The 22323-nt window shown below is 46.7% G+C and overlaps 2 protein-coding genes across 12 annotated transcripts in view; one reads left to right on the top strand and one right to left on the bottom strand.

The window, feature by feature from the left end:
- The first annotated feature begins 1469 nt into the window (after positions 1-1469).
- Positions 1470-5752, top strand: SPAG4 (sperm associated antigen 4). The gene is made up of 12 exons (XM_007193208.2): positions 1470-1893; positions 2405-2509; positions 2840-2906; positions 3091-3152; positions 3404-3447; positions 3781-3806; positions 3910-4018; positions 4284-4359; positions 4511-4626; positions 4928-5095; positions 5404-5493; positions 5581-5752. The coding sequence occupies exons 1-12, from the start codon at positions 1584-1586 to the stop codon at positions 5728-5730; spliced, it is 1323 nt and encodes a 440-aa protein (XP_007193270.1). The 5' UTR covers positions 1470-1583; the 3' UTR covers positions 5731-5752.
- A 1218-nt stretch (positions 5753-6970) lies between these two features.
- LOC103016306 (RNA-binding protein 12) overlaps positions 6971-22323 on the bottom strand; it is a 38328-nt gene continuing 22975 nt past the window's right edge. For 9 of the 11 annotated variants that reach the window (XM_057529770.1, XM_057529776.1, XM_057529768.1 and 6 more), the window contains 15 exons: positions 15637-15765; positions 15359-15538; positions 15131-15205; positions 14910-15032; positions 14742-14822; positions 14483-14572; positions 14279-14365; positions 14064-14150; positions 13911-13970; positions 13698-13831; positions 13538-13592; positions 13234-13285; positions 9271-9404; positions 8883-9119; positions 6971-8690 (listed from right to left, as the gene is read on the bottom strand). In XM_057529770.1, the coding sequence (XP_057385753.1) occupies positions 8550-8690; positions 8883-9119; positions 9271-9404; positions 13234-13285; positions 13538-13592; positions 13698-13831; positions 13911-13970; positions 14064-14150; positions 14279-14365; positions 14483-14572; positions 14742-14822; positions 14910-15032; positions 15131-15205; positions 15359-15538; positions 15637-15765 (1665 nt within the window). In that variant the 3' untranslated portion in view covers positions 6971-8549. The remainder of the gene's footprint in view (positions 8691-8882; positions 9120-9270; positions 9405-13233; positions 13286-13537; positions 13593-13697; positions 13832-13910; positions 13971-14063; positions 14151-14278; positions 14366-14482; positions 14573-14741; positions 14823-14909; positions 15033-15130; positions 15206-15358; positions 15539-15636; positions 15766-22323) is intronic. The other 2 variants (XM_028169307.1, XM_057529775.1) reach the window with 2 other exon arrangements.

A 22323-nucleotide genomic window follows, 5' to 3' on the forward strand; every position in this document is an offset into this window, starting at 1 on the left:
CACCGCAACGAAGAGTAGCCCCCGCTCACTGCAACTAGAAAAAAGAAAGCCCGCGTGCAGCAACAAAGACCCAACGCAGCCAAAAATAAATAAATAAATAAATAAATAATGCACATTCTGGGACTTCCCTGGTGGTCCGGTGGTAAAGAATCCACCTTACAATTCAGGGGACGTGGGTTCGATGCCTGGTCGGGGAACTAAGATCCCACATGCCTCCAGGCAATTAAGCCCGCATGCCACAACAACTGAGCTCGCGCGCCTCAACTGGAGAAGAGAAAACCCTTGTGCCACAACTAGAGGGGAGCCTGCGCACCGCAAGGAAGAGCCTGTGTGCCACAACTGAGACCCGACACATCCAAAAATAAATAAAATATATAAATAATAAATAAATCTTTTAAAAAATATACATGAACATTCCTGAGCCCACTCTAGAAATGCTAAAGTAATATCTCAAGGTGTGCCTAGGAACCTGAATTTCTATAAGCTGCACTGGTACTATCCTGTTGCACAGCAGGAGTTTGGGAACATCTGGTCTCTTGGCTGTGATCATGTGTGATTCCTCATTCCCTTCTAGGTGACTCAGATGGTCTGAGTGTGGGTATGGAGATTGGTGGGTACTGAATTCTCACCCCACAGACCCCTGGTGAATATGGGTCTGGGAGAGGAACCCACAGATCCCTGAGGTCAGAGTTCTCTGGCCTAATGACTAGGATGAGAGGAGGGGCCTGAAAGGTTGTAGAGCAAAAGAGACTAAGAAACTAAAAAGACTTTATTGAGAAGCGCTGTGGGTGATCCCTTGCTCCTTAACATTTATTCGTTCACAGATATTTGAGCACCTACCACATGCTAGGCCTATCTAGGCGCTGGAGGATACAGTAGTGAACAAAACAAAAATCCCTGCCTTCATAAAGTTTACTGCTGTACTGAGAGTAACAGGTTATGAAGAAAGAGAGAAAGAGAGAAAGGAAAGAAAAGAGAAAGGAAGGAAGGAAAGAAGGAAGGAAGGAAGGAAGGAAGGAAGGAAGGAAGGAAGAAAGAAAGAAAGAAAGAAAGAAGGAAGAAAGAAAAAGAAAGAAAGAAAGAAAGAAAAAGAAAGAAAGAAAGAAAGAAAGAAAGAAAGAAAGAAAGAAAGAAAGAAAGAAAGAAAGAAAAAGAAAGAAAGGAAAAAGAAAACACATAGCATGTCAGTAATAAGTGCTAAGGAGAAAAACAAAGCAGGAAGGGGGATAGAAATTCTTTTACGCAGAGTGTAGTTTTGGACGGGGTGTTCTGGGAAGTGCTGTGATGTCCTTGCTTGCTTTAACCTGGGAAAGAATAAGAGAGACTGCCAAGGCTCCCCAGTGACGTCACGACTAGCTCTGTGACGCCGCACCAGAGCGTTCGGCGGAGACCGTGGTCTCCTCTATGAAGTCAGCAGGCAGGCCCAGATATAGGGGAGAGGGTTGGGTCAGGCCGCGGGGCCCGCCGGCTGCAGGCAAAGTCCTTGGGGTCCCGGCGGCGCGCACCTGGTGAGGGAGGGCCGAGGGCCTTGGCGGCTGAGGCGGTGACTTTGGCGTCCGTGAGGGGGGCAGCCCGGGGTCAGGATGCGGCGAAGCCCCCGCCCGGGCTCTGCCGTGTTCCCGCACAAGCACACGCCCAACTTCTACAGCGACAACAGCAACAGCTCTGTGAGCGTCACCTCGGGGGACAGCTGCGGGCACCGGTCAGCAGGGCCGGAGCCCGGGGAGCCCGAGGGCAGAAGAGCCCGGGGCTCTAGCTGCGGTGAGCCCGCCTTGAGCGCTGGAGTGCCCGGAAGAACCACAAGGGCTGGAAGCTCTGGGCTGAAGCCGGCACCTCGGAGCCACAACGGGCCGACCGCCTGTGGCGCAGCAACCGTGAGGGGCGGGGCCTCGGGTGCGGGCGGGGTCGAACCCAGTGAGAGGAGGGAGTAGGTGGGGCCTAAGGGGTGGGGCTTGGCGCGGAAGCGGGATAAAACTATCTGGGCACCTCCTAAGGGGCGGGACCTGTAGCGTGAAAAGAGGAGGCACTAGATAAGATGCCCCAAGGTGGGGGGGGCCTCGGTGTGGTGGACGGTCCTGGGGAGGGGCGGGGAAAGTCCTGTGATTGGGCACCACTGAGGAGGCGCGGCCTCGGTGTTAGCATGAGTGGCTACCAGGGAAATGGGGCCGTATCAAGACCTAAGGCTGGGGGCGGGGCCACCGTTTGGGAGGTGGGACCACGGCTGGACTGAGCTTTCCGGGCGCGGGGCCTTAGAGCGCTGCGAGAGAGCCTGGATGGGGCTGCGGTGGAACCAAAGCCTCTGAGGCTGCTCTGCTTCTGGGCTGGGGAACCTGCGGCCAGGTGCCGGGGAAACAGCGGGCCTGCGGTGCGCAAGGCCCCAGTGGAGCCCCTTGGGCTCCCGCAGAACCGGCTGGCTCTCCCGGTGTCCCTGAGGAGCAGCTCGACCTTCTCTCGACTCTGGATCTGAGGCAGGAGATACCTCCCCCGCGAGTGTCCAAGAGCTTCCGGAGTACGGGCCAGGCCAGCCCAGATCCCCTCTGACCCTCTGGCTCTCCTCTCCGAATTCCATTTCTCACCTCTGGGGCCCTATTTTCAGTTCTGAGCCCCCGGCCCGTGTCTGATTCTCCAGCCCTTTCTCTGAGCCCGATCCATCTTCCCTAAGAATGAGAATCCAACTCATTCTCCTTGCCCGCATCTAATTCTCCTAGCCCACACCGCTGTTCCTGAGCCCCTTTCCCCAAGCCCCTTTTGAACCTTGAACACCACGCTCTGTGAGCCCCTCATCTCTCCCCCCTCCCTAAGCCTAGTCCCTTCTCTGAGCCCCCTCTCTTCTCCTCAGGCCTACTCTTCCAGGTGCTGAGCGTGTTGTTATCCCTGGTAGGAGGTGTGCTGGTCAGTGTGTACAGGTCAGAGGGAGGGAAAGGGGAGCCCCAGGGGCTGCTCCTTGAGGGGGTGGGGAGCAGGGCCAGACCCGGCTGAGGCTTGAGCCAATTCACACCTGTGTTCACAGGAGCTGGGTCTAGGACACTGGGGTGGGGTCCGTGGGGTTCGCGAGGGTATCGGGGCCTCAGCCTCCCTCTGGTTCTTCAGGGAGGTCTGTTCCATCCGCTTCCTGCTCACGGCTGTGTCACTGCTGAGCCTCTTTCTGTCAGGTGAGAGGGTGGTGAATTCCCTAGGGCCCCAGCCCTGGATGCTTTGGAGGCAAACCTGGTACCTTTTCTCCTGTATCCTTCAGCGCACTCAGTCTCTTCAGAGGCTCACAGCTCCTCACAGTCCCCTTCAGAGCCTTCTAGTCCCCCCTCAGACTCAGCCCCTTCAAGCCTCTTCTCTCCCCACTGTCCCCTTTATGCCAGGGAAACCCTCTCCCTTCCCTTCCCCTGAGACCAGCCCCCTCTTTCTCCAGCACTCTGGTGGGGGCTCCTGTGCCTGGCCCCTCCTTTGGAGAATGTGAGTTGGGGAGACTGTCCCGGGGTGGGTGGTTGGCAGGCTGTGAACCTGGGGGTTGTGTGGAGTCCCCGGGGCCGCTGGGAGCGGGGCAGTGCTGGAAGCTATAACCCTAAGGAAAGGCTGGATATAAAGAGGAGATTTCTGAGGGATTGTGCCCAGAGGTGCTTGAGGGTCTGTCTCTGAGAGGTCCTGGAAGGTCAGGGCAGGGGGGCAGGGGTTGGCAGTCCTCAGAAGCAAGGCCCTTTGAGTCTGGCCTCCCACACTGAGATGGGAATAGAGGTGGGTGGGAGCTCAGCAACACTGTATTTTGTCTCTCCCTCCTCCCTCCAACAGGAACCTAAGGAGATGCTGACTCTAAGGTGAGAGAGGGCACCTGGGGTGGGGAGTTGGGGGCCTCAAAGGTGCTGAAGTGTCCAGGGGGAACAGGGAGCCAACTGCACCGTGCCAACCTTCTGCCTGCAGCGAATACCACGAGCGCGTGCGCTCCCAGGGGCAGCAGCTGCAGCAGCTCCGGGCTGAGCTGGTTAAACTCCACAAGGAGGTGTCCAGCGTTCGCGCAGCCAACAGCGAGGTGAGCCCCGCAGACTCATCCTGTTCTCAGAACCAGGCCCAGGAGCTCGGGCCCCGGGAGCCTGGCCCCGTGGCTCCACCCATTGCACAGTCCCGGCCCACCTTGCAGCTCCGCTCCCTGGGTCCTGAGCCTTAAGGCCCTGCCTAGAGCCCCGACTTCGGAATTTCTCCCGGGGCCCACAAAGTCTATCCCCAGAGAACTCTGCCCCACTATAAAATCTGCCCACAAGCCCCGCCCCTCCAGGCCCCACCCTCTCTCTTTTCAGAGAGTGGCCAAACTCGTATTCCAGAGGCTGAGTGAGGACTTTGTACGGAAACCCGACTATGCGCTGAGCTCTGTGGGTAAGACCCAGAGACACTGAGAGACTGAGACTCAGAGACACAGACAGAACTATGCACATGACCGGCTCCAGGAGATTGACCTCAGACAGACCCTGCCCCAGCTGTCGGTCAGGCCTAGGAGCCTCTGAATGGTTGCTTCTCCCTGCTCCAGGAGCGTCCATCGACCTAGAGAAGACGTCCCCCGACTACGAGGATGCGAACACTGCCTACTTCTGGAATCGCTTCAGCTTCTGGAACTATGCGCGACCGCCCACGGTTATCCTGGAGGTGGGCCTGGAACCTAGATCCCGGAACGGGACCTGGGGCGGGATTCTGGGGAAAGGACCCCCGGCAGCTCCCCTGGGGTGGGACCTGACTGAACTGAGGGCGTGGCGCCAGGCGGGGGCCTGCTGGGCAGAAGTCCTGGAGGCGGGGCCTGGCTTGTCTGGGGTGAGGCTCTGGGTGAGGCCGAGGACAACGTGATACTGGAGAGATACTGGGCTAGGGGTGGAGGACTGGGCGGGGCCCATGATGGGGTCAACCTGTCCTGTGGTTCTGATGGGCTGTGTGTCTGTCCGCCGGCCTGCAGCCAGATGTGTTCCCTGGGAATTGCTGGGCTTTTGAGGGCGACCAGGGCCAGGTGGTGATCCAGTTGCCGGGTCGTGTGCAGCTGAGCGACATCACTCTGCAGCATCCACCGCCCAGCGTGGCACACACCCGGGGAGCCAAGAGCGCCCCGCGTGACTTCGCAGTCTATGTAAGTGGGGCTGAGGCCAAGGACGTGGGGGATTTTTGCCTAGAGAGCACAACAAGGCAGTCATGAAAACTGAGACTACTGAGTCTTTGCTTGCTCATCCATAAAATGGAGATACTACCGCTTGCCTCTCAAGGCTGCTGTAGGTTATAAATAATTATAACCATATTCAAATATTAGTTACGGTTTATTGAGTGCTTACTCTGTGTGGAGTACTTTACATGGATTATATATCCTTGCATCCACACAACCTACTCTCTCCCTGCTCCACCTGTGCCTCACTGTTCCTCCACTCATTCTTCACTTACTAGGGCCTCCAGGTTGATGATGAGACTGAAGTTTTCTTGGGGAAATTCACCTTCGATGTGGAGAAATCTGAGATTCAGACTTTCCACCTAGAGGTATGTTTGTCTCACAGTGAAGGAAGATTGGGGAGGAAGGCAGCCCTTGGGAGACCAGGCCTTGGCATGATCCATTTGTCTCCCCAGAATGACCCCCCAGCTGCCTTTCCCAAGGTGAAGATCCAGATTCTAAGCAACTGGGGCCACCCCCATTTCACATGCTTGTATCGAGTCCGAGCCCATGGCATTCAAACCTCAGAGGCGGCAGGGGACAGTGCCACGGGGGGGGCCCATTAAACATGATGATTGTTGGAGTAGAGTGGAGGTCTGGGGCCCATTAAACATGATGATTGTTGGAGTAGAGTGGAGGTCTCTTGCAGGAAGGGGGGTGTGTGGCGCTCTAGTTGCCTTTCGTATATAAACATGGTTGGGGGGTCTACCAAAACGCCCTCTTTGAGAAGTCCAGGTCGATATAGTAGCAGGAGTAGATGATGTTTATGGAGTGTTTACCACGTGCACAAGACAGTACTCTGGACATTATATGCCTTACCCTAACTAATCTTCACAACCACAGAGGCGGAAGCCACTCAGGTCAGGAAAGTTGCTCAAGGTCACACAGCTAACGAAGAGCTGAACCACAGCAGGACCCCAAGCCTACCACCCTCTTGCAGAGCTGCCAGTCAGCACAAGCCATGCTTGTGCAACTCAATTCTCACCCCAACTCTTGCTAGGTGCAGGTGGAGGAGGAACTACCCCTTCAGGTAAAAACTAGGGAGACTTGAGAACCTCTAGGAAGCATCTGAGTCAGAGTTGATGCAGGCCTGGTCGCCTTTACTCAGGTTGTCTTTACTGGGACCTGAGTGCCCGACTATGCTAGGCACAGTACAGGTGGTCTAGTATTTACCAGTCCCTGCCCTCAAGGAGCCTGATAGGGGAGAGACGATGCTCCAGAAAATGGGAGAATTCATTGACTGATCCAAGAACTCTTCACTCTAAGGGTCAAAAGTAGAATTGGAGGGAAAAAGAGGGAGGAGACGGACATTAAAGGGTTAATGAGTTCTACCCAGGTCGAGAGGAGAAAAGGGGAACAAGTGTGAACAAAGAAACATGCAACATCTTGACTGTTAGGATCCTTTGTAGTGTGTTCATGTTTTGGAAGAATATATAGACTATTAACAGTGGTTACACCACTAGAAAGTGGAATGCATGAGTATGTGGGGGGAGTGGAACATGCATCCATCTGTTTAAATTTTGGGGTTATTACTCTTAAAGCCTAAGGTTTTCTAACTAATGAACTAATACAGCTTTTCTAGAGGGCAGCTTCATAGTAAGTAACAAAAGCCTTAAATTTTTTTATACTTTTTAATCACTGCAATTCCACTTCAGTGTGGAGTATCTACTACTAAAATAGTATGTAGATATAATCTAAGTTAATACTTTGAGGATGTCCATCATACTGTTGTTTATGAAGGAAAAAACTGGAAATAGTATCTAAGAAGATAAAAGTATACTACAAAAATAATATGGAGACAATAGAAATGGTAATATAAGGGAATGTTTAATGTCATGAAAAGTAAATAATGATACATGGATAATTTCTTAAAAAGCAAGCTAGGTTGGTATACATAAAAATTTTTAATTTCCATATCAAAAGAGTTACATAGACCAAAAATTACTATAACTGAAAAGACAATAGCCTGGGAGGAAATATTTTCAACATGTATTAATAACTGAATAACTGTAACAGAATAAGGGCTATAAAGACAACAACAATCTATAAAAAGGCTGTTCAGAAGAAATACAATCGACAAATAAACATATAAAATGATACCTAGCCTTCATAAGTAAATTCAAACTAAAAATGAGATTTTTTTTGCCTGTCAGATTAACAAAATGGGTAAAAAATTGTTATGAAAGGCAATTTACAATATCTATTAAAATGTTAAATATTCCTATCTTTTGATTGCTCAATCACTTGTAGGAATAAATCCTTCAGAAACATTCCTATAAATGCACAGATAAATGTAGAAGGATATTCCTTACAGCACTGTTATAACAGAAGAAAACTAGAAGGGACCCAAATCTTGATAAATTAGGGATTGGCTAAATAAGCTGTAGTACACTCATACACAGAGTAATATATAAGCATTAGAAAAAATGAGATCAGCAATAAGTTCTAATGTATAAAATACCCAAAATATAATAAAAACAAAGTGCAAACAGTATAATATCTATTTAGGGAAAAATCTGTCTGCCCTAGAAAATACACCCTGCTCCACAATCTATTTTATACAATATTTATATTTGAAATAATTTTGTACTAACTAGCACACATTTTAAAAACATGTAAAGCATATAAAGCATACTAAAATAGTATGTATGGTATGATCCCAATTTTGTAAAACAAAAAACATGTATCACTAAAAATATGCATAAACTATTAAAAAATATGCACCAAATATTTTATTGGGACATGGGAGTTTGGGTGATATTTATTTTTTCCTATAATGAATATATATTTATTTTCTAGTAAGAAAAAAAATTAGCTATTAAAAAATTCAGGCTTATAGCCTATTTTTAGGACTAGAACCACCACTGCTCCATCCTCCAGGAAGTCTAGCATAGCCCCTGCTCCATCCTAAAACTCACCCCTCCCCTAGCACTTTCTACCTTGTCTGTGTTCACAGCTCAGCTCTGCTCTGAGGCAGGGCAGGCTAGGTGTTTGGCTTACATTCAGTCTTTGCATTTTCAAAAACAGAGTCAGTGTCTCTAGGTATGTGGCCAGGAATACCCAATTTCTTTGAGTGGGGCTATTATATCAGATGAATCCTTCACTCAACAATCCCTAAGGTCAACAAATGAGCTCAGAGAGGAGAAGTAAAAGATTCCCACCCAGAAACACAGAGTGGTTTGAAAAGTGTGGTCTTCATTGATCTTTATGGAATGAGAGGCTCCAGGGACAAGCAGGTGAGATCAAGAGTGGCTATAGCAAGTATAAAAGTAAGCATAAAAGTATAAAACATAAAATGCTAGTACTAGGGAATGTGTGTTCAGGGTTGGGGGACCTTAGGAACACAGGACTGAGGACTGGCCACAGTCTACCACTCCAAGGGAATCTAGGCCTGAGGGACCTGTGCAGGGCCCTTGGCTGCAGGTGGAAGTGGTTTGAATGGGGCCCAACCTTGGGCCTTGAAGTAGGAGACCAGTTGCGTGGGTACTTCTGCAAGTACAGTCTGCGCCAGTGCCTCTCGAGGGGCCTGCCAAGGAGAAGAGGGGCAAGTTCAGTGATGACCCATGACAGCTTCCCCAGGTCTACAAAAGGATACAAAATCCAACATCCAACCCTGCCCCAGGCTCAGATGAAAGGGTAAGTGTCCCCACTCACATCAGGGAGAGGTGGAAGGTTGAACTCCCAGATCTATTCTGTCCCCGAGCTTGTCCCTACTCACATTCTGGAAGCGGCGGTAGGGCACAAACTGCACTATGTCACGAGCAGCTGCCTCCCCAGAGCGTGTACGCAGGGGTCCACCATCAGCGTCCAGCTGCTCCATGGCCTCGAAGTCAGCACCACCCACACCCACGATGATCACTGACATGGGCAGGTAGGAGGCACGAACCACAGCCTCACGTGTGGCCTCCACATCTGTCACGGCACCATCGGTCAGCAGCAACAGCACGAAGTATTGCTAAGGGCAAGTCCGTTCATATACTGAGGCAGACCCTCTAAACATCCCAGCCACATATTCCCACACTGACAAGAAGTCTCCTGTTACATAGCCCTCAAGGGAGCCCCTGACCAAGTCCCCCGTCCCCCCCACTACCTCCCATGACCCTCACCGAGGCCGTCCTCTGATGTGCAGCCTGGGCTGCAAACCTAGCCACATGGTTGATGATGGGTGCAAAGTTGGTGGGGCCATAGAGCCGAACTTGGGGCAGGGCCTGGCGGTAAGCATCCACAATGCCCTGGACGCCTAGAGAAGAAAGGCAAAGAATACCATAAAATACTGGGCCTCTCAGGGTTCACCCAGTCCTGGCATCACTCTATACTTGCCAAGGAGATTTAGGAACCTGGGTGCATTTCATTCAATCAGCCCTGTAACCCACAGTTCTTGTGTGTGTGTGTGTGTGTGTGTCAGTTTCTGCTTTATAACAAAGTGAATCAGTTATACATATACGTATGTTCCCATATCTCTTCCCTCTTGCATCTCGCTCCCTCCCACCCTCCCTATCCCACCCCTCTAGGAACCCACAGCTCTTAACCCTCTCCTACAGATGAGAAAATTAAGGCCAAAGAGAGGAAAGGCACATGCCCTAAATCACAGCTTGAATTAAAACCCAGATTAAGGGGAATCCCCTGAACAAATCTAGGAGTGCTGAGAGCATCAGATTATAACCCACTTAATAAAATAAGAATCCACAGAGATATTAAATAATGGGAGAGAAGGAAAAGTTCTTCCTTAATAAATGTAGAAGGAGAAATTATAGAATCATTTGACAATCAGAGAATATTGATTCAGGCAACGATCATAAATGGATTCTAAAACTAGAGGGTAAAAATTGATGAGTGATTGGATATTTATACAGCCTCAAAGTATCCTCCCAAAGAATACTTATTAATTATTAATTAAAAGGAAAAGAAACAGACCCACACACCTATGGTCAATTACCTTTGATAAAGGAGGCAAGAATATACAATGGAGAAAAGACAGTCTCTTCAGTAAGTGCTGTTGGGAAAGCTGGACGGCCGCGTGCAAACCAATGAAGTTAGAACACTCTCTCACACCATACACAAAAATAAACTCAAAACAGCTTAAAGACTTAAATATAAGACATGACACCATAAAACTCCTAAAAGAACATAGGCAAAACATTCTCTGACATAAATTGTACCAATGTTTTCTTAGGTCAGTCTCCCAAGGAAATAGAAATAAAAGCAAAAATAAACAAATGGGACCTAATCAAACTTACAAGCTTCTGTACAGCAAAGGAAACCATAAACAAAACGAAAAGACAACCTACAGACTCCGAGAAAATATTTGGAAATGATGCGAACGACAAGGGATTAATCTCTAAAATATACAAACAGCATATACAACCCAATCGAACAGCATATACAACCCAATCAAACAGCATATACAACCCAATCGAAAAATGGGCAAAAGACCTAAACAGACACTTCTTTAAAGAAGACATACAGGGACTTCCCTGGTGGCACAGTGGTTAAGAATCCGCCTACCAATGCAGGGGATACTGGTTCGAGCCCTGGTCCGGGAAGATCCCACATGCCGTGAAGCAACTAAGCCCATGCACCACAACTACTGAGCCTGTGCTCTAGAGCCCACGAGCCACAACTACTGAAGCCTGCACGCCTAGAGCCCGTGCTCCACAACAAGAGAAGCCACCGCAATGAGAAGCCTGCGCACCGCAACGAAGAGTAGCCCCTGCTTGCCACAACTAGAGAAAGCCCACACGCAGCAACGAAGACCCAATGCAGCCAAAAATAAAAATAGATACATTTATTTAAAAAAAAAAAAAAAAAGAAGACATACAGATGGCCAATAGGCACATGAAAAGATGCTCAACATTGCTAATTATTAGAGAAATGCATGGAATTCCCTGGTGGTCCAGTGGTTAGGACTCTGTGCTTCCACTGCAGGGGGCATGGGTTTGATCCCTGGTCGGGGAACTAAGATCCCGCATGCCACGCAGCACGGCCAAAAAATAAAAATAAATTAAAAAATTAAAAATGATTAAAAATTAGAATTTAAAAAAAAGACGTGATACACACACACATACATGCACATACAGTGGAATACTACTCAGCCATAAAAAGGAGTGAAATATTGCCATTTGCAGCAACATGGATGGACCTAGAGATTATCACACTAAGTCAGTCAGAAAGAGAAAGACAAATATCATATGATACCACTCATATGTGGAATCTAAAATATGATACAGGGACTTCCCTGGTGGCACAGTGGTTAAGACTCTGAGCTCCCAATGCAGGGGGCCTGGGTTCGATCCCTGGTCAGGGAACTAGATCTCACATACATGCCGCAACTAAGAGTTCGCATGCCACAACTAAGGAGCCTGGTGGCCACAATTAAGGAGCCCACGAGCTGCAACTAAGGAGCCCACCTGCCGCAACTAAGACCCAGCGCAACCAAATAAATAAATAAAAAGTGAAATATTTTAAAATATGATACAAATGAACTTATGTACAAAACAGAAACAGACTCACAGACATAGAAAACAAATTTATGGTTAACAAAGGGGAAAGGGGATAGGGGAGGGATCAATTAGAGTTTGGGATTAGCAGATACAAATTACTATACATAAAATAGATAAACAACAAGGTCCTACTGTGTAATATATGTGTGTGTGTGTGTGTGTGTGTGTGTGTGTGTGTATAAACTGTATTTATACATATATATAAACTGAATCACTTTGCTGTACACCGGAAACTAACACAACATTGTAAATCGACTATACTTCATAAAAAGAATTTTTTTTAATTACATATAAAGAAAAAAACAGTACTTGTATAGTAGAGAAACCTGGTAGACTCTACCTTAACCAAGTGATCAAAGTTAATATGACTGGTAAGAGGATAAATCAACAGCATGGCTTCTGTGGTATTCTGCCAAAAATGCATAATTTGAATCTAATTATGAGGAAATATCAGGTAAACCCAAACTGAAGGACATTCTACAAATGATCTGGCCTTTCATCTTAAAAAATGTCAATATCATGAAAGACATGAAGAACTCTGGAAGACAACTGAATGAAATGTGTGATCCAAGATTTTCTTTTGCTATAAAAGAGAGGACAACTGGAAAATTTTGAATAAATTTTACAGATTGGGTAATAGTATTGTATTGATGTTAATTTCCTGATTTTGAGAATTGCACTGTGGTTATGTAAGAGAATGTCTTTGATTTTAGGGAACACTGAAGTATTCAGGGATAAAGGGCCATGAGGATGATGATGAGTGCAAAGTTGATGGGGCCATGGAGGCAAACTTGGGGCAGGGATTATTCACCACAGTTCTCAAACATTTCTGGAAAAAAAATATAGAGAGAGAGAGAGAAAGAGGAGGAAGAGAGAAAATCTGAGTGAGAGAGAGAATGACACAGCAAATGTGGTAAAATGTCCATGTCTGAGGAATCTGGATGAAGGTAAACAACAGCCCCTGTGACCCAGGCCCTGACCCCTGATCCCCAGTGACCTGAATCCCTGTAACTATTCTTGCAACTTTTCTCTAAGTCTGAACCCATGTCAAAAATAAAAACCTAGGTCAGATCAGGTCAGGTCAAGTTTTCCACTTCAGCTTGTTGCTCTTGTGTGGGTGCTAGGGAAACACTGGGTTTGGCCCTCTCTAGACAAAGAGTGTGGGGCAAAAAGTACCCTGAATAGAGCTGCAGGGAGGCACCAAGGCTTCCACTGATGCCCTGTGAGCTTCTAGGCAAAGATAATAATGATAATATAACAGCTATCATAGTTTAGAGAACACTTAGTATGTGCCAGGCTTACTGCTTCAAACTTTATATGCATCTTGTTAAATATTCAATATCCTATAATATTTAGTCTTATTATGAAGCCAAAGCACACAGAAGCTAAGCAACTGGCCCCAAGTCATATGATTAGCAAGTAGCAGGATGAAGATTTGACTCCAGAGGCCTAGCTCTAAAATCCACTCCTCTGGCCAATGGAGTCAGGTGTCTATCTCCCCACCCCCATTCTCCCTTGCCTCTCTAGATATGGACAGATATACCTTACGCTGGAGGATCGGGGACTTACCTGCACAGTAGGGGTTATTAGGGTTGAAGTTCAAGGCAAATTCATGGGAGACCTGAGGGCAAGAAAAAAAAATGAGGTTCTTTCCCCATGACCACTTTTGTGCTAAGAAAAAGGGCATTATGGTATGTACCAACCAACATACAGGAGGTATTTAGTCCTGAGCATTTGTTATATACATGCCTGTAAGGATACATCCCTGCAACTCCTCATAAAGCTGGGTGCCAAGCAGCAAGTTTACCACATCCCCCAAAATCAGGACTCTGAAACTAAAAACAGGAGTAGGGGAGGGGAAGAAAACACTCACCTGCCAGTCAGGGGGTACCTGGGCCCCAAATCCAAATGCTGGGAACAGCTTGTCCCTGTGGGAAGACAGTGAATGGGGGAAGAAGCAGTGAGAGGACCATGAGCCCAGAGGCTAAAGCATCTGCAGGGAGTGGGGACGGGCAAGAGACAAAGTTACTTACGAATCATAGTCCTGAACCACGCTGCCCACACTCCACAGTGCTGTCAGGTACTCGTTGACCCCTGTTGGGCTCAGGTAGTGCAAGGAATCAGGTGAGGAAGGGTCTCCATTGGAGCCCGTGAAGTCCACGCCCACCTGGGAGGAGGGGAGGAGGGGAGCTGAAGGCCACCTTGAGCCCCGGATCTGTTCTCTTGCCCCTGATGAAGCAACTTACAGTGAAGTTGATTTGACAGCCTCCCATCACATAGTCCAAGAATGAATATTCTGTTTCTACCTGTAGATGAAACCAGGGTCATAGCTGGAGTGAAGGGGTTGCGGTCATGGAGCTTAGAAGTTAGAGACTGGGTCACATGGCCTATTGTCTCACCTGACAAATCTTGACACAGATAGTTCCAGAGTTCTTGTAGCTTTTCTTTTTCTGCTGTTTCTCGAGGTGGATGCATTCAAACTCAGCCTGGTAAGGAAAGAAAAATTAGAGTAGGAAACTTCTAGAGCATTAGCCAGGATTGGAGCTGCCCTGCCCTCCCTCTCTTCCTGGAGCTGCAGCCCCTAGGCCCACCTCAATACTGAGCCAGCACTCACTGGGACTGCTTGCAGCTGGGCCAAGCTGGTGTGGAAGGTACCAATGAGGTCATGTGAACCATCACTGTCATAATCTGAGCATCGCACCTAGGAGGGAAGGTGTGTGTATGTATATAAAGACCAGGAGGCAGGTGGCAGGTGAGAATAAATCCCTCCCCAGGCTCTCTGCCCCTGCTCAGTCCACTCAGGAGGCAAGCTCCTCACCTGGATGGGTGTGCTGGGGTCTCCCCCACAGAAATGTTGAAGGGGAACAGAGAAGCGCTTCCAAGTAGGGTTCAGGTTGTTCTTGATGACCTGAAGGTGGAGGGCAAGGCCTCTAGTGAGCTCTGCGTTGGCATGTGGGGAGCTGCCATTCTTCCTACCCATATGCAGACTCTTTAGCCCTGTGCTCCAAACCCTGGTAATCACAAGCCCCAGGAGATTCTCTCCTACCCCATCATACCCAATCCCAGGGGTCTCACACCTCAGATCTGTATGCCAGGTGCCATTTCCCATCACCCTGATGGAAAAACTCCAAGAACGGATCCGATTTTCCCAGGAAGTCCTGTCAATATCACAGAGACCACAGTTAAGACTCAGTCACCTGACAACCACTATGAAAGACCTTCCCACCCTTCCCCCTCCAACACACCATCCCTGTCCGCTTAATTCTTGAACCTCCAGGGCCTCCTTCCACACACACCTTCTTATCTAGGTTTCTGGCCTCCACCTCCATGGTCACTACACGACTATCCTTCAGCTCCTGAGCTGAGACCTAGGTAGGGGAAGAAGCAGGAGACTGTATCATCTCATGAATTCCTCATGGATATAAGTACACAACCACCCACAAACCCCAGCAGAGTTCCTCCTTACCGTGATGGTCCCTCGCCCAGCAGGTTTTCCAGGCTTCAGCATCAAGGGTAGAGTTAGTATCCGACTGGACACAACCTGGGGCAGAGCAGGGGTGGGTGGGGTACCAAGGTCTCAGACAAGGCTAGATTCTGTTTGACCCCAACCTCCAAGTTCCAAGCAGTCTGGTTTATCTGACAGCGCTCTTACTTAACCTGTGTCTGAAGGATTCTAATCCCTGGCTCTGCATACCTGTCCTAGGGAACACTCAGCCCCTCCTAGGAAGTCATCATCCCCCAGCTCAGGTGTCTTGTTGTCTATGTCATAGATGCCAAATCGGAGCTTTTGGACTGTTTCAAAGTGGTACTCAAGCTGCAGAGTCTTGGAGAACTCAGGGCTCGAGCAGTTCCGTACTCGCTCAGTCCGGCCAAGCTGTGGGCAGAAGCCAATAAGCATCACAGTCATGCACCTTCCAACCCAAAACAGTCCTAGCCTCCCTCCACAACTTTATCCCCCATAGTCCTTCTCACCTCAGCCCATTTGCCCCCTCCCACATCCTGTAAAAGGACGCAGAGTGGGTCAGACTTGGAGCTGATATCCTTGTCAATGAGGTGGTCACATGAAATGGACAGCTGAACCAAGGTCACGCAGTGGGCCATCTGGGGGGAAAAAGACCTGAATCAAGCACCTTCCTCACCCTTCCCTGACTGTAGGTCCCAACTTGTAAAGTCAGCTGGCTTCAACCAGGCAGGGCTGAGCCTGTGTCTACCCCCATGACACCCAAGGAAGAGAAGGCCCTATAGCTTCCATACTCCTCCAATCCCCCTGGATAAGCTCAATGGGATGGGAGATGGTGGTTACAACCAACCCTGGTCCAAGAATATGACGGGAAGATGCAGAAAAAGTGTACTGGCCTCCATCAACAACTTTGACCCCAAACTAGTCCTCAGCCCAAAATTGGTCCCAATCCTAATAATGCTCCCCAGACCCAGACTCTAACCCTGATCTTCTCACAAACCAATGAATCTCACTCTGATGCCTTTACTGGCCCCAGACCAGACCCTAATCCAAGTTCCAAGCCCAATATTGCCCCAAATACAACCATGATCCAGATTCTGCTCCCCAAAGTCTCTTCCTCCAATGATTTCCCACTAACCCTGGGGCCCTACATCTTGAGGCAGAGTTATGATCCCCACACTGATTCTCCTAGCCTATAATCAGCTGTTCAGGTCCAACTCCTCACTATTTGCACTACCTAGTCCCAAGCCATCATCATCTCTCACCAGGCTTACTGCATTACCTTCTTTTAACAGGTCTCCCTTATCCTATGCCATCCTCACCTCTACTCCCTCATCCTCACACCAACAGGCTACTCTCAATACAGCAACCAGGGTGATCCTGTTAAAACATAGGTCATGTCATACCTCTACCCAAACCCAATAATGATTTCCCATTGCTTAGAAAAAAATCCAAACTCTGCATTGGCCTACAAGGTTTTGAAAGATCTAGATCTCTCTAACTTGATCTCCTAACACCTTCTTGCTCACTCCATTCTGGCAACACAGGTCTGCTTGTCATTCCTCAAGTATGCTTGTTTCTACCTCAATGCCTAGAATTTTCTTCCCTCATATAACCCACACGGCTTGCTGTTCCCTCACATTCTCTCTAGGTCTCTATTCAAAATCATCTTCTCCAGTTTGAAGGAAAAGGTTCTCCTTTTCTGGACACTCTAAAATTTCAACCCTACTACCACTGATACATCACATACCCATTTCCTGTTTTTTCTCTTTAGCATTTATCACTGTCTAATATACTATATATATTTATGTAATTTGTCTTCCCCACTAGAATGTAAACTCCATGAGGGAAGGGGTATCTGTCTGTTCTATTCACTGCTCTGTCTCAAGCACCTAATAAATATTTGCTGCATGAAATCCGAAAGGCCATCTCCAGCCTCTGCTCCCAGCTTAGCCATCTCCAAACTGACTGGCAATCAAACAGCACCAAGCTTCTCCAATTCATCCATTCCCTTTGCTAGAAACACTATCTTCTTGCATGGATCACCATGACTCCCATATAAACCCCACCTCCTAAGTCACCATAACAGTTATCCTCAGACTCCTCACTAACCCTATGTCCCCCCGACCGATACGCCTGCAGACCATCTGTAACCAAGAGTGCAGACGAGGTCAGATCTCTCACCCGGCTTGACTCAGCATTCCAGGTTTCCCAGCACTATACCCCAGGACGCCTCCAGCCTCAGCCTCCCCTAAACTGACCCTCAGTCAATCCCTCTCCCAACCCAGCCCAGTTAGTGCTATTCCCATCTTAGTGCCTCATGGTCTCTGTCTTGAATGCTGTTATCAACCAAAATTGGAATGATTCTTAGAGTTCAACTTGCTTCACATACTGTCCCCTCCATAGCACCTCAGTCTCTACTTGAATGCATCTAATGATGGAAAACCCACCACTCTTATAATCCAATCATCAGAAAGTCCTGCTCCATAAAGTCCTACCCAAACTAACCCAAGTCTGTTGAATTCTCACTTCTACACATTATTCCTATTTCTTCCCATCTAAAATTCGACAAGAAAGCCTTATTCCGTCTCCCTCTGAGAACCATCTGATACCTGGAAGCAGTGAACCGCAAGCTAAAATCTGGAGAAATAGCCCCAGTTCTTTTGAATATTGCCACTAGAATGTGGCTTTTAGACTTCTGACCAGCCTGATCACTGCTTTGGAGGTTCCCCAAGGACAGATCCAGAGCACAATACGTACTCCTGAGGGAACAGAACCACAACTGCCCCCGTCATAATCTGACTCCATGCTTCTCACCTCACACGTTCTCTCAGGCAGTGTTTGCAAAGTACAGAGACAAATAAAGAAGAATGATCATTTCACCATTGCTCAGAACAGTAAAAATCCTGAGACCACTTAAAGGTCTATCAATTAGGTGGTGACTAAGTAAATTACGGTACTTAGTCAATGGCATGCCAAGTAGCGGGTAAATAAACAATTAAGGCAGAAGTATATTGGTATCATATGAAAAAATAAAGTTGCAAAAAAATGGTAAGAAGAGTATAACCCCATTTTAAACTTCAATTGTATGTGTATATACAATAGATTTAAATACATATACAAAATAAATACACACAAAAAATGGAAGACGCACCAAATAAATGCAACTTTTAGGTACACCTCAGAGGAATGGAATAAAGGTGAGAATTTTACACACTCTTATACACTTCTGTATTGTTTCAATATTTTATACTGTTTGTTTTGTATTTTTTAAAGGGACTCATTAGCTTTTTGCCCTAATCCACACCTCATGTCCTCATGACAGTTCATTCTAACCCCAAAGCCTCTATACCTTCACGTCAACAACTTCTACCTAACTTCAGGCCCCATTGTTTCTTGCCTCCTCCCTGGTTTTTCATCCTTACCAATGCCTTACCTAGTCATCCTTGACGCCAGCTTCCAGAAAATCTCTACTCTAACTAGAAGCCCTGTATAGCTGCTCATGGCCCTTAGGTTCAAAGCCTAACTCCCTAGCATGGCCACCTTGTGGCACAACTCCAGAAGGCCCATCTATAGAGAACTAAGTAAGTGTCTAATACGATGACCCTGCATCTGTAATTCAACCTTCAAAGCCCTTCTTAGACTGTTCTACCTCCTGTTGTTCCACCATCCACCCAACTAACTAGTCATCCAAAGCTATTTCTCGTTTCTCAAACACACACACAACATACGCTGATACCTCTGACTTTTCTGCCTAGCAAATGCCTTGTCATCCATGGTTATGCTGTGACATTATTCTTATATGAAGTCTTGCCCACCTTCCCCAGGTTGGATTTATCTCTCCTCTGGATGACTGCAGTGGTTTCTTCACCAGTCTTTCTGTATGTGTGTGTGTGCACATGCACGTGCATGCGCACGGACACACACACACACACTCACAGCGTTTATTAGCCAAACAGAAACCAGCTCATGCCGCTTCTCTGCTTAAAACTCTGGAATGGCTTCCCAAAACACTCAAAATAAAATCCAAAGTTCTTACCATGGTCTACAAAGCCCTGCAAGACCTGACCCTCACCTAACTAATCATCTAGTCATGCAAGTACGTTCCAGCCAGGTTTCATTTCTGATCCACATACACTCAACATCAATCTCATTCCCCATCTCAGGGGCTCTGCACTGTCTTCCCCCACATACACTCCAGAAAACAAATAAGCTGTATTAGAGTAGGAACTATGTCTGGTTCGCCTACCTCTACATGTACAATACCTACAACAGTACCTATCCTATAGTAGGTACTCAGTAAATATTTAGTGACTTAATGGTGAAACCACTACATCAGAATTTTTACTTTTGTCTGTCTACCCTCATAATCTTGGCTCCTTGGAACTAGGGCTAGGTATTATTTCTGTATCCCTAATACTAGTGCTTAGTTGGTACTCATAACCATTTACTGAATAAATGGTAAATGTGCTTCTGCTCAACTCAAACCTTCATGCCTTTTCCATTTGAACTAATGTCCAGCAGTAATGCAGAAGTTGTACTCTTCTACAACTAAGCTTTAAAATTTAAATGCAGGACTCCTAGAATTCAATGCTAAATGATAGTCAATTAAAAAATGGGCGGGACTTCCCTGGTGGCGCAGTGGTTAAGAATCCGCCTGCCAGTGCAGGGGACATGGGTTCGAGCCCTGGTCCGGGAAGATCCCACATGCCGCGGAGCAGCTGAGCCCGTGCTCCGCAACAAGAGAAGCCACCGCAGTGAGAAGCCCACGCACCACAACGAAGAGCAGCCCCCGCTCGCCACAACTAGAGAAAGCCCGTGTGCAGCAGTGAAGACCCAACACAGCCAAAAATAAAATAAATAAATAAACTTATTTAAAAAAAAAAAAAAAAAAAAAAATGGGCAAAAAACTGATCTGATACTTCATAAAGGAAAACATATGAATTGGAAATAATCAAAGGAAGTGATCAATAGCACTAGTTATCAAGGAAATACAAATTAAAACCACAATGAGATACTACTACATACCCATCACAATGGCTAAAAGTAAAAAACTGACACCATCAAATGTTGGCAAGGATGTGGAATTCTCATACGTTGTTAGTGAAGGCACTAAGTGTACCATTTTGACGGTCTGGCAGCTTATTAGAAAACCAAACGTATACCTAGCCCGAGAGCAATTACACTCTAGATTTTTATCCAAAATAAATAAAAACATTATGTTCACAAAAAGATTTGTACATGAATGTTCATGGCAGCTTTATTCATAATAGCCAAAAATCTGAAACAGCCCAGTTGTCCATCAATATGAGAATGGATAAGCAAAAGAAGAAACAAACTATTAATATCTGCAACATGGATGAACCTGAAGCATAAAATGCATAGTTACACTTTACAAAGTTTTATGACAGGCAAAACTAATCTATGGTGAAAAAATTCAGAACAGTGGTTGTTCTTCCCCTGTTCCCCAGGGGAGGGGGAGGTATTAACTGCAAAGAGGCAGAAGAGAACTCTAGGGAGAATGTGAAAGTCCTTTACCTAGGTAGGAATGTGAGTCACAGGTGAATTTGTCATTTTCATCCAATGGTACACTTAAGGTATATACATCCTACTGCATGTAAATTTTATCAACCCCTTCCCCAAACCCATAAACAAACATTCAGCTCAGGATAAGACATACTGAAATGTTTATGGGTGAAGTGTGCTGATGCTCGCAACTTCTTTGAAATGCACCAAAAATTAAAATGGTTTGCTGAATGGATAGATGTGGTAAAACAAATATAGGAAAATATAAACTGTAGAATCTAAATGGTGGATATATGGGAACTCACTGTATCATTTTTTCAACTTTTCTGTATGTTGAAAGTTTTCATAATAAAATGTTGGGGAAAAATTTAAGTGGAGGACTACAGGTTTATCCCTGATAAAGACTTTGTCGTGGGCCTTCCCTGGTGGTCCAGTGGTTAAGATTCCGAGCTTCCACTGCAGGGGGCACGGGTTTGATCCCTGATCCCACATACTGCGCAGCACGGCCAAAAAGAAAAAAAAAAGTTGTGACCTATGAGAGCATTAGCAGTAATTAACTGTGGTGGTAAGATTACAGGCAACAACTGGAGCTGCTACCCTTCCCCTCACTCCATAACTTCTGAAATATCCCAGAAAGAGATGCTTTTGGTGGGGGCCAAATATATGCAGAGGGTCAGGAGCTTCCTCCTGTGCTAGGCCTCTGTGTCTGATAGACTATTCTTTTCTAGTCTGTTACCATTTCTACCACTTTCTCCACAGCTGGTCCTATTCTATCTTTTTTCAGTTTCTTCTCTGCCCAGACTAAAACCCCAACCAGAATGCTGTGGGCCCACATATGCCTCAGGAGCACATGGGGCTACATTTCATTCTGAGAGGTCAGAGCTTCCTGGATAACTACAGTTTTGTTTTTTCACAAATCTGACTTTTACTTTCTCATTGGAATTAGTGACTCTTATAAGCAAATCTTTATAATGAGTCATATTCCCTTTAAATCATCTAATGCATGGGATTATTAATATCTCCTAAATCCTATTTATCTCCTTTAAAATTTACCTCCAAACCTACCTGTTTGGAAATCTTCTGTAATTAAAACTAGTTCATGGGGCTTCCCTGGTGGCGCAGTGGTTGAGAATCTGCCTGCCAATGCAGGGGACACGGGTTCGAGTCCTGGTCTGGGAAGATCCCACATGCCACGGAGCAACTGGGCCCGTGAGCCACAATTACTGAGCCTGCGCGTCTGGAGCCTGTGCTCCGCAACAAGAGAGGCCGCGATGGTGAGAGGCCCGCGCACCGCGATGAAGAGTGGTCCCCACTTGCCGCAACTAGAGAAAGCCCTCGCACAGAAACGAAGACTCAACACAGTCATAAATAAATAAATAAATAAATAAAAGACCGTGAATTTCTTTAAAAAAAAAAAAAAAAAAACTAGTTCATGTCACTCTTCTGTCCCCTATCCCTTTAACAGTTACATACTTTACACCAGCCTCATTTACCTTTCATCTAGTGTCATTAATCTCATGGAATTTTCGGCATCCTTTATAGGACTGGAGCTTTACAAAAGTTTATTAAATATTACATTTAAGTGACTCAATAAAAGGAGTCTCAGAAATTTTTTTCATTTATTTTTGTAAGAGAGATCTGGCTAATACTCGCCAGGTCTTTGTGCACTCTCT

This window comes from Balaenoptera acutorostrata, chromosome 15 (assembly GCF_949987535.1).
Source record: "Balaenoptera acutorostrata chromosome 15, mBalAcu1.1, whole genome shotgun sequence".
Taxonomy (NCBI): Eukaryota; Metazoa; Chordata; class Mammalia; order Artiodactyla; family Balaenopteridae; genus Balaenoptera; species Balaenoptera acutorostrata.